This window comes from Monodon monoceros, unplaced genomic scaffold (assembly GCF_005190385.1).
Source record: "Monodon monoceros isolate NGI ecotype Baffin Bay Population unplaced genomic scaffold, NGI_Narwhal_1 Super_Scaffold_11, whole genome shotgun sequence".
Taxonomy (NCBI): domain Eukaryota; kingdom Metazoa; phylum Chordata; class Mammalia; order Artiodactyla; family Monodontidae; genus Monodon; species Monodon monoceros.
Genome location: NW_021703767.1, coordinates 87,003,083 through 87,019,532, shown reverse-complemented (window position 1 = coordinate 87,019,532; position 16,450 = coordinate 87,003,083). Strand labels below are relative to the sequence as shown.

At 36.2% G+C, this 16,450-nt stretch overlaps 1 protein-coding gene across 2 annotated transcripts; it reads left to right on the top strand.

Moving 5' to 3' along the window:
- Positions 1-46: 46 nt before the first annotated feature.
- NDUFB5 (NADH:ubiquinone oxidoreductase subunit B5) lies at positions 47-15,296 on the top strand. 2 transcript variants are annotated; one of them, XM_029213636.1, is made up of 6 exons: positions 47-191; positions 7,353-7,441; positions 8,692-8,758; positions 9,551-9,612; positions 10,677-10,783; positions 14,610-15,296. In XM_029213636.1, the coding sequence occupies exons 1-6, from the start codon at positions 68-70 to the stop codon at positions 14,728-14,730; spliced, it is 570 nt and encodes a 189-aa protein (XP_029069469.1). In that variant the 5' UTR covers positions 47-67; the 3' UTR covers positions 14,731-15,296. The 2 variants fall into 2 exon arrangements, with proteins under 2 accessions (XP_029069469.1, XP_029069470.1); XM_029213637.1 differs by lacking the exon at positions 10,677-10,783 and having other exon boundaries at positions 53-191.
- The last annotated feature ends 1,154 nt before the right edge of the window (positions 15,297-16,450 follow it).

Below are 16,450 nucleotides of genomic sequence, written 5' to 3'. Positions count from 1 at the left end.
CTCCTTGAGAAATTGGCTCTCTCGGCTCCCGTTACATTTGCCCGCTCTTCTCTTGCCCGTAGTAGCCATGGCGGCCATGAGTTTATTACAGCGGGCTTCGGTCTCTGCAGTGGCCGCTCTGTCTGGCCGCCGCCTTGACACTAGACTTGTGTTCGGGGGCTTCCTCACCCGTGACTTTCCGAAGACTGTCGGTGGGTACTGGCTTTGGGAGAAAGCGCTATCAAGAAACGCGGGAGGAGAGATGGAGGACTCTTCCCGGGTGACCTTGGTGGAATCCGGAGAGAGCTGGGAGAAATTGAGGACTTGGGACTTGAGAGACGGAGCATGGGCTATGTGAGGAGACTGAGGGTTTTCCTGGAGTAATCAAATCGATCGTGTTTAAGTAATTAATTAGAATTTGTGAGACGCTTTGTCATTCACCTATCCTGTTGGTGGTAATTTGCGGATGAAGCTGATGTTAGAAAGGCAAAGAGCTGAGACCCATGTCTCTCAGGCACCAAGATTCTTTGTATGTTCCACCTGCGGTACGTTTTAATCTCACAAGGTGGGAAGTCATGTTGCTGAGGAGCCCGCTGATGCTAAGTAATAATACTGATATATGGCCAGGTGGAGAGGCTCAGGGCTAACTCATCTGCTAGGCACAGTGCCTTCATGATACTTTTAGGTGTCCACGAAAATGTTTTAATTTAAATTTCTTTTAAAATCAGAAGGAAAAGGGCTATAATGTTAATGCATATGTGATGCTGAATGCAGCCTGAATTGTATTCGTTTTATATCAACGGAATCATAAAATAATTATTTTTAATGTCTTCTTAGAGAGGAAGGGACCTATGAAGAAAAAGCTCCTAGGTCTTAGGAAAGTCAGTGCAGTCATGGGAGGATTATTTGGAGCCTCTTGGAGACTGTGGATTGAACTCTAGGGGAATGAATAATCATAATAGCAAAGCATCAAATGCTTTGTATTCAGCCTGCTTTATTCCCTTTTGGATTCTGCAAAGTGAGTACAGTGTTACCCCATTTTACAGATGAGGAAACTGTGACTCAATTATTACAAAAATAATGCACTACTGTATTAAGTGAATAATAATAATGGGAGCTAACATTTATTGAGCACACATTATGTGCCAGGCGCCATTCTAAGATATTAAAGGTATTCATTTAATCCTCTTGATCAAAAATATACTGTAAGCGATTTGTCCTATGCAATACAAGTAGATACAGAGGAAGTGAAATTTAAAGCCCAAAAGATTCTTCTCCAACTTAAAAATATCTTTTTCTGTTTACTGCTCTTCTCCCAATTTAATTTGAATTATGTCACTTCACATGATGAGGCATTATACACTGATGCCATGAGGGACTTGCTGGAAAAATGGAAAGGAAAAAAAGTGGCATTGAACAAATTTCCGGCAGGAATTTGAACCTGTTACAAAACTACATGTGCTTACATTCTTTGATAAAATTCCTTTGTAAGCCATTTCTGATTACAAATATCCTCTTCAAATACCCCCTCCCCCCATAGTACTTAATCATGCCTACCTGGAGATAAACTGAGGTAAAATTTCTCCCCTAGATCCCATTTATACACTATTCCCCATTCTTGGGGTTCTGGAAGGATCCTCGCAGGTAATCTACACCCTTTCCACTGGAAGCAGGAAAGGATGTGATAGCTATAGTGAGGTTACTGTGTTTCAGCAATGTACCTGCTTTCAAAGGTATTTTCCATGTGAAACCTAATCTATCACTGTGGAATGAAAGGTTGTAATCTGTTTTATATTATTGTTTATGGCTGCCTCTAGGAGAACGTAAGATCCAACAGAGGAGAGAACCTTGTCTGGTTTTGTTTCCTCTGGATATAGACCACCTAGGTTTAAATCCTAGCTCCAGAGTTTAGTAACTCTGTGAGCTTGGGTCATCACATCTGGGAAGCTAAGTGGAAGGCACTTAATTGCTCCAAACCTGCATTTCTTCATCATTAAAAAAGAGAATTTAGAAAGAAAAGAGGATTTTATTACAAGTGTGCTTATTTTCTGTTGACAGGGAAATAAAATAAAACTAATCTCTTTCCCACTACAAATATTTATAACCCTGAAATGTGTTTCTGCATAATTTTGCATCTTTCTAGAAATGTCATTTTGAATGAACTTGTCTCTTACCATAAGAACTGTTTTGTTTTGTTTCTAAAAAGAGGGTGATAATTTTAACTTACCTCAAAGGTAGTGGTAAAGAGTGAGTGGGAAAAATCTACAGCACTGGGCATTACCTTCTACGGGGCCCTGTGGTCTCACCTTAAACATCTAGTACTGTCATGTTATCATCAATCACTCTCAGTGAAAACCTTTCTCAGAAAATAAGCAGATAAAAGTATTCTGTTTAATTACTTATTAAATGTCAAACATCAAGGGATTCTAGAAATAAGCTTAAGTTCTCCCCTCAGCTGCAGAGAACTTTTATGTTGAAGGCTGATGTGCATATAATTATGGCTTTAAAACCTGAGAAGAGTATTAAACGAAGTAGTGTGGCTTAATTCAGACATGGATGATGAGGCATGTTAACTGGATTCTAGGGATAGTTTTAACAGGTGCAATTGATGGAAAAGTAAAGGATATGTTTTCAGATATATCTGAATATGGGGCTCTTGGGATAGGTAGGTGTTGAGAGAGAAGGTTAAAAAAAGAGAAGTTAGGACCTAATTAGGGGAGGGACTGAATACAAAGCCAAAGTATCTTAACGATTTTGTAGGCACCCGAGAGTATTTTAGCGGAAGAGCAGCATCAGTAGTATGTTTTAGGAAGATGCTTCTGAATATTGGATGGCTTATCAGGCATGTTGATTTCTTAAGCCACTGAGGTGAAAAGGTCTTGGAGAGAAATGGAAAGTTTGAATTTTAGAATCAAGAGGCCTTGACAGCTGATGAATGAGGCACAGGAAGATGACTGAGATTTTTTAGCCTGGGTAATTGAGTTGGTGGTGCCATTAACTGGGAATGGTCTGAGAATGAGGGAAAGAAAATGACCAATTTTGGGTGTTGTCTTGGAGACACAAAAAAATCTGATATTATCTTATTTGATCCTCACAAGTACCACAATTGTCCAAAGCATAACTTTCCTGAAGTTATTTGCATTAAAAAAAATTGGTTAGTGAAACCTTAGTTCCACGTAATTACTGAGTACCTTAATTGAGACATTCCAGGCTGTAGAGAGTGGAGGAAAATGCCTCTTTTTGTGGCAGAAGGATTGAGTTCCAGAAATCCTGGCAGTCACCTGGTTGTAAGCAATGTTCACTCTAATAATTTTAGATTGTAAGCAGATGGCCCTACTACAACAACAAATCATGAAGGCTCAGAAGTTTGAAAAGAGTTTAGTGCTATGAAATATCCTTTGGAACAGTTAATAGTATAACAGTTACCTAACACATTTAATGGCATGAATAATTGTTGTTTAACAGTAGGGTAATTATATGTAAAGAAAGCAAGAAGTTCACATTACTAACTGTTTAATATTGCTAGAATGCAGCCAGCTCAAGCTTTCTTCCATAGTTTTTTTTTGTTTGTTACACTTTCCACGTCTACTAATACTGTCATTTGTAATCAGTTGTCCCTAAAACCCCACATAGAGTTTAATCCTTACGTGTTTCTCTCTGTGTGTGTCTGTGTGTGTCTGTCTGTCCGTCTGATTGAAAGGGAAAGTTGGGAGTATACTGTCTCTTCTGAGAAGATTTACTTTCAGGGACTAAAGAAAGATCCCCTACCAACATTAAATTTACTTAAGAAATGTAAATTCAACAATATTTATGGAGTTCCTACCATGTGGCAGACACTAAAGTGCACTGGAGATACACTACTGAATGATTCAGCTTAGTGCTTATTGTTCTAGAGGAAATAACCAAATGATATTAAGGAGAATAAGTGGGAGACCAGCTGTGGATATAGGGTAGTCAGAGAAAACTTCTTTGAGGAGGTAACATTTGATCTTACCTCTGAAGGATGGGGTGAGGAGCTAGCCATTCAAAGAGCCTGAGGAAAAGCTTCCAAGCAAAGAGGAAGGTTAAGTGCAAAGACCTGAAAGCAGGAAAGAGTTCTTGGTGTTGGAAGGAAACCATTGAGATTGATCAGTAGGAAAGGTACGTCTTTTTATTCTAAGAGAGGCCATCTATTCAGATTCTTTGAGGGAAAGGACCTTAGAAATCTTATAGGCCACCCCCTGTAGTATGCTAATCCTTGTTACATTCCATTAGTGATACTCGAATAACTCCATAATGGGGACTGGGGAGGCAGTCCAATTTTATTTTCAACCATTTTATTTTCAAAATTGTTAGAAACTTCTTCCTTGTATTAAGCCAAAAATTTCTCTTTCGCACATTGATCCTAGTTCTTCCTTTCAGGTCAGCGCAGAATAGTGTAAGCCTTTGTCATTGGACAGCCTTCAGCTATTTAAAGGCACTTCTCTGGTCTCTATCCTGACTTCTTTTTTGTAGGCCAGTCAGCTTCAGTTCTTTCAGTTTCAGTAGGTCAATTTCCAGGTTGTTTGCCGTCCTGGATGCTTAACTTAGGACGTGCTCCAGATTGTCCCTCTAAAACAGTGTACTCTGGGATGGACACACTTCCACAGGTCTGGAAAGACATGGAGGTGGAGGGCTCCTTCTGTTTTGACCCTGTATTTCTGGTACATCAGATTAAGATTGGATTACCTTTGGGATTTTTTGGTAACCACATCCACATGACACCAATGACTTTTTCTTTTTTTGTTTTTGGCCACGCCACGCAGCTTGCGGAATCTCAATTCCCCGACCAGGGATTGAACCTGGGCCATGGCAGTGAAAGCCCAGAATCCTAACCATTAGGCCACCAGGGAACTCCCACCAGTGACTTTTCTTAAGTTTGTGAGCCACTAAACTTCTGGAGTGTTCAAGTAGGACTTTCCACTTACTATACTTAATCCTTTTAGATTCAAGCCTTTTGTAAGTGTGTAGGAGGACTTTTGGGGGGATCCTATTTCATCATTAGTGTAGTAGCCACTTTTGTAGCAGTAGCTCTGTATCATCAGGAATACCATCTCCACCACACTCAGGCCATTCATAGAAATTGTGAGAGAGCCCTTTGGCAGGTTACTGCATTAAGTAATCAGCACCTTTTGGGTATAATCAATCAACCAATTACCCATTACAGATTTCTTCTAACTTGCTACTTCTCTCAGTTTATAATGTGCCTTCCTCATACCTCCCCAACTCCACCAGCCTGTCTAAAGAGGGGCTTTACTTCTGAGCCTTTTCTTTTCTGACACTACATCCTGTTTCTTTCCATTGTTGTCTTTTACAATATAGATTTGTAATTATCTATTTTTTCCTCCCAGCAGAATCTAAATCCCTCTTATACTATAGACCTAGCATAAGACCTGTACATAGTAGGCACTGAAATATTTATTGAATTAATTAGTGGTTTGTACTGTTATCCAGCCCATTTTTTTCATCTAGTTCACAGAAATTTCTATTGTATCTTTCAAATGATTTGCAGAAATACATACTTACCTTGCCAAATTCTCTTGTTATTTTAGAAGCCTTAGTAGATGATTTATACTTAGTAAACTTGTGCCAGCTTCTAATTCTCTTGTGAATTAACCTTCTAAATTCATTGCAGGCTGCTGCAGGTGGTATCAAAATTTAAGACAGTTCCTGCCTTCGAGACACTTATATTTCAGTGGGGGCAGTGAAAGCAAGTTTACACACCAGTAGAATATACAGCAAGCAGTTCAGAGGTAGGAGAGCTCTCATCTGGTTGGGAAGCATGTTGATTTCTTGGAGGATGAGATGTCACCTGGGCCTAAAGAATAGATTTCAGGAGAGGGGAGGTCATTCTTGACATTTAAGCTTGAACAAAGGATACAAATCTTTCTGACATCTATTATGATTAAAATTCCTTTAATGGGAAGTTAGTTTTTTATTCAGCAATGACTCATGGGAAATTCCCTTGAATGCGGTTACAGAGCAGAAGCATAGTAACCCTTAGTTTCTCAGTAATGTTAGAGCCTTTCCTGCTTTTAGCAGAAAGGGCTTAGAGTGGCCATAGTGATCCTTCCAGACTTCCAAGAAAGGAAAATCGCGTAGAAAGCAGATCCAAGAGTGAGAGTTTTGCCTCAGTTTATCTTCAGCAAGGCTTGATAAAATACCGTCTGGGAGAGGATTTGAAGAGAAGGATATTTACAATAAGAAATGGCTTACGCATTTGCAGCAACATGGATGGACCTAGAGATTATCATACTAAGTGAAGTAAGTCATACAGAGAAACACAAATATTATATATCACATGTGGAATCTAAAATATGATACAAATGAACTTTTGCAAAAGAGAAACAGACTCATAGACATAGAAAACAAACTTATGGTTACCAAAAGGGAAAGCAAGGGGAGGGGGATAAATTAGGAGTTTGGGATTAGCAGATACAAACTCTATATATAAAATAAACAACAAGGTCCTACTGTATAGCGAAGGGAACTATATTCAGTATCTTGTAATAAACTATGATGGAGAAGAATATGAAAAGGAATATATATATTTATAACTGAATCACTTTGCTGTACACCAGAAACAAACACATTGTAAATTATTTTTTACAAAAATTTTTTGTAAAATTTTGTAATATATTTTGTAAAATATAAATTTTTGTAAAATTTATAATAAATAATTATGTAATATAATAATTATTAAATTATTATATCAACTAAGAAAAAAGAAGAAATGGCTTATAAAGGGATTTTATCAAGACATATTAGAGTGTGTTCTTTTGAACAAGTTCAAATTCCTGCTAGAGAGATATTGAAAAAATATCTTTCCATTTATTTTGCATCAAGTCCCTAATGTATATTGCCTCATCATATGACGCAATTTAAATTAATTTCTTTTGCAGCATTAGCAAATATTTATTGCAGAGGTAAACAAAGGTACGTAGCCCACCAAGAGTATCTGATCTCCCTGCCTGCTACTGAAACAAATTCAAATAATCATTTAGATATTTCTTCAATAAATATCAATATCTTGAATATTGATGAATAAAAATGATGAAAATATTGATGAATATGTTGAATAAAAATGAGGAGAGCTGTAGTTTAGAACAGTACATCAATCTCTGTTTAAAGATATCCTAGTATTCCCTGCCTTTAGTACTCAAATAAAGAAGCATGTATTTTTTTATCTTAATCATATATATATATGTATATATATTTTTTGGAAGGGATGCTTTATTTTAATTCATATTAAACATTTATGCATGTACGTTTTCGTATAGTCTGACTTTTATCTCAAAATATAACAGTATATCCTTATAAACCTTGTATATAACGGGGTTATTTAATATTTCCAGCTCCTGTGCGACACAGTGGAGACCATGGGAAAAGACTGTTTATCATCAAGCCTTCTGGATTCTATGACAGACGTTTTTTGAAATTAATGGTGAGTTAAAACTTGTTGAACTAAACTCTTTACATATAAATAGGAAATTTTTTTCCTGTTTAGAAAACATCTTTCATTTTATAAAAGATTTTTTTTTTGTAAATTCATATTCCTTTTCTCAAAAAGATATTGAGATTGAGTAGTAAGGTCTGGTTTGTTACTGAATTTATTTTTTTTATTTTTTGCGGTACGCGGGCCTCTCACTGTTGTGGCCTCTCCCGTTGCGGAGCACAGGCTCCGGACGCGCAGGCTTAGCGGCCATGGCTCAGGGGCCTAGCTGTTCCGCGGCATGCGGGATCCTCCCGGACCGGGGCACGAACCTGCGTCCCCTGCATCGCAGGTGGACTCTCAACCACTGCGCCACCAGGGAAGCCCCCTGAATTTATTTTTAAATTAGTGAACCTTTCCTTCTTCAAAAAGAGAATTCATGCATATTGGAGGTAAAAATTGAAACATTCCTTTCTTCTCAAGATTATGGTGTTTTGAAATCATCTGTGTTCCCTGACCAAAAGAAAAATCTATAAATTATAAAACTGAAAATGGATTCATTTGGGGATAATTATTTATATTACTAATATATTCTTTAAATTAACAAAGAACTCATTGAAGGACTTCTTTAAATATGTAACTCCATTATTTTGGGATGTGATTTTTTATTTCTTTGTTGTTTAGGAACTTTGATTTCAGAGAGTGAAGCAGGGCATTGACTGCATGTTTGTATCTCAAGACTCTGTAAAGAAAAGTAGAGACTTAGAAGGTGGAAGACTGGACTCTGCCACTGTTCCTAAAGCTGTGACCCACTGGCTGCCCTGTAGACCTTCCCTTGCCTGTCCATTGTGCTTAATGCCCTCTCCATCTCCATGGTTGAGCTCCTACTTTTCTTGTGATGACCAACTCAAACTCCAGAAATCGCCCTCATCTTCTTACACTTTTATTCTTAATATAAAAATTTCTTTTATGACATTGCTTTAACCAAAAATGAAAAATCACTTAAATATATATTGTTTTATACTTATACAATTAGTCTTTGCTTTCTTCTTTCATTTTTGACACTAAATATAGGCATCTAAAAGCTAGAGCAAAAGAAAATTACAGAAATAAATAATTTTATGCAGCATCTCCAATTTGGCAAGTTTATATTATAAGAAATATAAGGAAATCATGTAATGAGGGCAGTTTGAGTGTGAGGAAAGGAGTTAGGAAATGGTTATGTGAAAACTTTTTTTTTTTTTTTTTTTTAATCTTAACAGAGATTCTACATTTTGTTGACTGGGATTCCAGTAGCAATTGGCATAACTCTGGTGAATGTATTCATTGGTAAGTATCTCCCCCACCAACTAAATTAGTAAATTTTTAAAACCTGTGTACATTAATATAAAAAAGGAATTATGGGTATTATAAGGGAAAGTTCTTCAAATAATAAAATAAACATAAACATGAGAATTTATTTTAAAATAACCAAATCTTAATCTGCAATAGCACACAGTGGTTCTTTTTTTAACTTTTTGTTTTCTCCAAAAACCTTTAAGGTCACTGACTCTATAGGCCACATAAAAGGCCTGTCTTCTTCCTCTTTCTCATTTCCCAAAACCAGCTTTGAGAAGTCTGAATAAGGAAAATAGAAAGAGATAGAGGTGGAAAAGAGGCTGAGGGATGGAAGAACTTTTTTTATCCATCCTGGAACATATAAAGTTATAATCTTCCAAAAAAGAATAGATTTGTGAATGATAGTAACTATTAGGTCTCCTGGGAAATTCTGCTCACAGTACTTCTAACATCTTGAATCCTAAATATTTTGTCTAGGATGTTTAAGGAAAACCAGAGGAATAGTATGTCTTTTATTATATCTTCTTACACTATATAAAAACAAAACGAGAACCCTCATATAATGCCTATACACAATGCATTACACATAGAAGACATCTAAAAAATATCTAATGAATGATTTTCCACCAGCTTGAAGTGAATTTAAAATATTAGATATCTTCATTGCTACAAAACAAAAGGTTCTTTAAAATCACAAGAGGTTGGTTTTTTACTTAAATAGTGAAGAATTAACATTATAAACTCCTGATACTAAAGTTGAATATCACTGTTTTCTCTTATTAGGTGAAGCTGAGTTAGCAGAAATTCCAGAAGGCTATACCCCAGAGCACTGGGAATATTTCAAGGTTGGTATAGGTCACTGAAAGTTATTTTCAGTTAGGTGTCTTGTCAATGTACTGGTTAATATCTTAATTTAGCAATTGTGGTATAGTTTTGTATTCAATTTTTTATAACAAGTAAATGATACATTTTGTGCTCACTTTTTATAAGTAACTTTTGGTAATTTTCTGCATTGTTTTATTACCTTAAGCTTTATGGTTTTTTAAAGACTGACTCTGCACTGTGTTCTCAACCTAGAGAGTAACAGTCAGAATTTATCCTACATTCTATGCCATAGGGAAAACTGTACTGATACTAATGCTAGCTGTCATTTATTGAACACCCACTGTGTAGCAGGCACTATGATAAGTGTTTTGAAAATACTATCTCATTCCATGTAAATGGTACTATTATTATTTCTGCTTTAGAGATGAGGAAGCTGACGCTTAAAAGAGGTTAAGTGCTCTGTCTAAGGGATAGGGTCAGTATTTGAACCCAGGCAGTCTTGACTCCAGAGCCTGCACTGTTAATTAGTCATTTTACCATACTGTCATGGCTACTAAAACCCAAAATTAATTCTGTTACTTGTCTTTACAAGTGTTTTAGTGAGATGGCCTTGATTACAGTATATCTTATCATGTTTTATTATCTGAATGAATTATATTTTAGAAAAGAAATACTTCATTATTAAATCTTAAGGTAAGCCATATAATTAGTTTATCTTGGCTGACTGGTGGAAAGAGCGCCATTTTGAGATCACCAGACCCCGGGTTTGGCTCCAAAATCTGCCAGTTAAGATACTTATAGTGTAGTATAATAGGAAAGAGCACAGGTTTTAGAGTCAGACAGACCTGGCCTGAGTGCAGATGCTGCAACCTAGTAACTGTACAACCTTGTGAAATTTGCTCGTCTATAAATGAGGACAAAGGTAGTATCTACCGAACAAATTAAAATTATTTGAAAAATATATAAAGTGGTTGATACATAAAAGTGTTATTGATTTACCTGAGATGGTCATTTTAGGAGAATAGTAAACTGGAAAAGCAAAGTACTTTTCAGACACTAATTTTAAACACATTTTCTCTTGTAGCATCCTATATCAAGATGGATTGCCCGAACTTTCTTTGATAGTCCTGAAAAGAATTATGAAAGAACAATGGCTGTCCTTCAAGTTGAAGCTGAAAAAGCTGAATTACGGTAAAAAAAAAAAAAAAAAAAAAAGGGCAGGGGTTGGAGTGCAGGGAAGAAAATCCTTTCCTATAGTTGCAAACCACAGGAAGAAATTTAATAAAACTATTTCAACAGTGTAGGATGCTCTGTGTAAAACGGTGAAGATGGAGAGAGAATTAGCCTGTTTAGAGAGGAGATTATGAGTTGGAGACTAGAAGGCTATTAGGAGATAATATCTGTCAGATTAAAAAGAATTCTTTTTTGAAATGTCCTGACTCTTAAGTGCAAGGTAGCCCTCTCCTTCCCCTCCCCCACCCAGTTTCCTTTCTTCTTACACCCAGTGTCATCCTTAGAGGTGACTACTATTTAATGATCTCTTATATTTTATGCATTAAAAATATATTTTTTATATATCATTTACAAAATATATTAACACAAATGGAATCCTGTTATCAGCACTGTTCTGCACCTTGTCTTCCTTTCATGTAAATATACAGTCATTCCTTGGTAACTGAGGAGGATTGTTCCAGGACCTCCAGTAGATACCAGTCTGAGGATGCTCAAGTCCCTATATAAAATGGCATAGAACAGTTGGCCCTCCGAAGATAGATAGGGCCAACTGTATCTTGATCTTTCGGTAATAGCATATACTCTATTCTTTTTAATGGCTGCACTGGATGGATGTGTCTTAATTTTTTTAACCGGTGGGGGACCTATTGTTGGTACTTAGGCTCTTTCCAAGTTTTTTGATAATTATACATTGTGCTGTGGTGAATATCCTCATATATTTTTGCATATTTATTCAGTGTATCTGGAATATAAATTCCTAGCAGTGGCACTGATAAACCAAATGTTATGCTTTAAATTTTAGATAGCTTTTGTCAAACTCTTCTTTAAAAAGTTGTACCAGTGGTCTTTTCTGTCACCAATACAGGATAATTCTGTTTCTCCATACCTTTCCCAGTAAAAGAATTTATTAAACCTAAACATTTTTGCTGATAAGACAGTTGAAAAATGTTATCTCATCATTTCAATTTTGTATTTTTTGGCAAAGTTGAGTATTTTTTCATATATCTATTGGTTGTTTATATTTCTTTTTCATAAATTGCCCATTTTCTATTAATTTGTGCATTGATTAAAATAGCCCCTTTTGTTTTTGTTGCAGATATGTTTTCCTAGCTTGTCATTTGTCTTCTGACAGTGTAGAATTTTTTTGCAACTTAGTGTTTTTATGTTTCAGATAACAAAAATGCAGTAGTAGCTAATATGTTTTTGAACACTTACTGTGTACTGATGCTTTAATTGCTTTTAATATATTTACTCATTTAATGATTGTCAAGCTTGTCAGTCTTTTTCTTTAGCTTCTGGAATTTTGTGTCATATATAGGTCTCTGGTAATAATAAAATAAATAAATACACAAGTCCAAAATTTTTTTTTTTTTTTTTTGCTGTACGCAGGCCTCTCACTGCTGTGGCCTCTCCCGTTGCGGAGCACAGGCTCCGGACGTGCAGGCTCAGGGGCCACGGCTCACGGGCCCAGCCACTCGGTGGCATGTGGGATCTTCCCGGACTGGGGCATGAACCCGTGTCCCCTGCATCGGCAGGTGGACTCTCAACCACTGCGCCACCAGGGAAGCCCCAAAATTATTTTTTAATGTTCACTCATGTTTTCTTTTTCTACTTTTAAATATGATCTTTTCTGAGATTTATTTTGGTGTTTGGAATGAGGTTTACATACAATCAAAAGTACCCATTAAGTTCAGTGGGTTTTGACAAAATATATAACTGTAACCACCACTATCGAGGTCATTATGATCACCTAGTGAGTTTCTTTCCTGTCCCTTCAGTCAATCCCCATCCCTTACTCTTGGCCCCAGGCTATCATTGATCTGCTTTCTGTTCATTCTGCTCTAATTTTGTAGTTTACAAAAATTGCTATGATATTGAAAACTATTTAAATGATTAAATGAACATATGATTGGCTTGTTTTGTAGATATGTAATTACATGTATGTGTAGTTACCATATAGAACTGTCATTAAGTATTTAAGAGCATGGAATAGCATTATGCCTCATACTTAGTTAGCTTTGGACATTTTTGAACTTCAGACATATACCTTTGATAAAACATCAGATTACAAAATTTCTTAGACATATAACAATCCCAAACAATTTCAAAACAAAACAAAGTAAAAATAAAAACAAAAACAGGGGACTCCTCTGGTGGTCCAGTGGGTCGGACTCCACGCTACCAATGCAGGGGGCCTGGGTTCAGTCCCAGGTCGGGGAACTAGATCCTGCACGCGTGCCGCAACTGAGAGTCCGCATGCCGCAACTAAAAAGATCTCACACGCAGCAATGAAGATCCCGTGTGCTGCAACTAAGACCTGGAGCAGCCTAAATAAATAAATATTTTTTAAAAAACTAAAACAGGACCCTGACTTTTACTCCTAAAAGAAAGATGCAAGTGTGAGAATGGAATGGGGAGTACCTACACATTTTTAAAAATATATGTTTAGGTATTTGGAAAACTGAAGCTTAAAGGAAAGGTATAAAATAGGAAGGGACTGTCTTACGTAATTGATTCCCCCAGAGATAATTTATTTTTGGTCCTACAGAATTTTTAATACTCTGTACATGTGTACATATACATAGCACAAATGATTTTCTCTGCTTTTTAATGAAATGGGAAGATGCCACACAGACTCATTTTATACCTTGCTTTTTCAACCTAATGATATATCTGTCCTCTCCTTCCATGTTACTATATATAGATTTCCCTCATTCTTTTTAACAGGTGCATACGTTGTCCATTATATGGGTGAACAATAATTTATTTAACCAGTCCCCTGTGATGAATATATTAATTACTTGCATTTTAGATTATTATAAAGAGTAGAAAAGAAAAAGGTTGATATTTAACCCTAAAAAAAAAAGATAAATGTATTCTCTTATATATACTATCACAAAGGTATATTATCTGTCATAGATAGGGTTGGTAAACTGGTTAAGGTTAATAAAGTGAATAATTTAACTGTGACAGATTTCCAGTCATAAAAAGTTAGTATGTAGTCTACAAAAACGGAAAGTAAAAGGCTTGATGGAGAAGGGATTATTCCAGGAATGCGTGGTAGTTTTGTGCAAAGGCTTGGCTGTGGAATAAGGAAAGTATCTTTCTAAAATAGAGATTATTCAGTTTGTGAAGAAGGATGAGGACAAATAAGTAGATCTAGGAGTCAGAGAATGTTTTTCTTAATCCTGGTTTTTCTTTTTTCTTTTCTTTACAAATATGGATTGTCGACCAGGCTCAGTGTGATGCTGGTGGCTGGTGAATAAGTTACCGTCTCTTCTTTCAAGAAGTTTTCTGTCCTAATGGTGATTGGCAGCCAGTATAGACAGGGGATGTGAGCTCCTCCAGGAAGGCTTGTTCCCTTTTAATTTCTAGCACTTGGCACAGTATGTGGTGATAATAGTAGGCGTTCTGTAAATGACTCTCTTAACATTTAAAAGGCAAGAAGACAGGAAATGCATTATCACTATTCAAGTGAAAGTGATCTGTCCAGACAAAGAGCAGGGACAGGAGGAGAGAATTGATTATCAATTCAAGTGATGCTTGGGTGATTAAAAACAATATTCATTGGCTAACTACATAAGCAAGATAATAAAAGCCAAAATAAGTCCCAAATTTTGCTTATAGGTACATATCAGATATATGCATACATATGGATCTGTGGAGGGACATTATATTTTACATAAAAGCAAGACTCGCAAGTTGTTGTTCTTTATGGAGATAATTCATTAACTTTATAATTGGAAATGCTGTAGTCACAACATCACCATTCTGTTTGTTACAGGTTAAAGGAGATGGAAGTACGAAGTCTAATGCGTACAAGAGGCGATGGTCCCTGGTATCAGTATCTGACCATTGATAAGACACTTATTGATCATTCTGCAAAAGCAACTCCTGACAACTAATCTTTTATTTCTCTAAATACAAAGTATATTCTCTTTAGGCAATACTAAATTACTAGATATATTCTGTATTTTTTCTGTGTGATGAATAAAAGATCCTATTCGTTGCTCCATTTCTCAACATTGGTTCAGATTAAGGCTTTTTTGTGTGTGATTTCATTTTTTTTTCCAGCTTTATTGAGGTGTCATTCACAAAGTTGTAAGATATTTAAAGTGTACATCATGATGATTTGATACACATATATATTGTGAAAGGCAGATTAAGGCTTTTGGTTTGGGGCTTTCAGCTTCCTCTTTTAAGAATGTTTAAGTATAATAAAAAAAAAACTCAAAGAAATAGGAATTTGTGAACTCCTAAAGGTGTAGCTTTGAAAGATTAATATTTTATTTGTCTGATAAATGGAAGTTAGAGAAGTCTATGTTAAATATCAGGAAATATGTAGTTTATATACATGTGAGTATTGTAGATATGTGGATTATTCAAGGGCAACTCAGAATTTTAAATTATATAAATATTGAACCAATTATATAAAACATTAACACCTTAATAAACAATTTTTCAGTGAAGAGATCTCAAAGTTCAATGTTTTCATGTTTTTTAGCCATAAATCGTTCTTTTAAAATGTATATACACACACATGTTCATTTTTCTTAGATGCAATATCTCAGATTCCTTAGAGTCCTTTTTTGTAAACACTGGAGAAGTTCCACAAGGTAAAATGATTACTGTAAAGATTATGAAATGAGTAAGAGTTAAAATAATGACTGTCATTTATTAAGCATTTACTCTCTGCTGAGCACTATGCTGAATAACTGCATTTATTCACATTATTTTCAAAATGACCTTATGAGGTCATTTTCTGCATTTTACAGATGAGAAATTGAGGCTAAGAAATTTTAAACACATGCTCAATATTTACAAAAATAAACATTTATGCTTCAACTTCCAAAATAACCTTTTAGCTTCAAAAATTCATTATTCTCAGCGAATACCTTTTGAATGCCCTTGTGCCTTAAGGGCCCTAAATGCCCTTTACAGTCCAGCCAACATCCTTTGGGGTGATGGCATTTTCTTATTTCCCCAGAAGAGGGCTGTCTCGCCCAGCTGCTTCCAGATTTTGTTTTGAGGATTCCCTATGCAATTACCACCTCATAATGCTGCCAAAGTATTTGAGAGAAGGACATGCTGTCCCTGAACCCCTGCTTGCACGAACCATTTGGTTTTGTAGGAGAAGGGGAAGGAGAATGGAAGCAGATAGGTCTTGTCAGTGGTCATTGTAAATGATGCTACACCTATGTACATTTACATTCAATATTGTTTAGACTTCACACGTTATTTTTCAACACCAGTAGGTTTTACTTTATTTTCTTCTTTCTATTATTATATACAAAAACAACATAGAAAATATGGAAAGTGTGGGACTTCCTTGTTGATGCAGTGGTTAAGAATCCGTCTGCCAGTGCAGGGGACACGGGTTCGAGCCCTGATCCGGGAAGATCCCACATGCCACGGAGCAACTAAGCCCGTGCACCACAACTACTGAGCCTGTGCTCTAGAGCCCATGAGCCACAACTAGTGACCCCGCGTGCCACAACTACTGAAGCCTGTGCGCATAGAGCCCGTGCTCCACAACAAGAGAAGCCACCGCAATGAGAAGCCCACGCACTGCAACGAAGACCCAACACAGCCAAAAATAAAATAAATTTATAAAAAATATATATA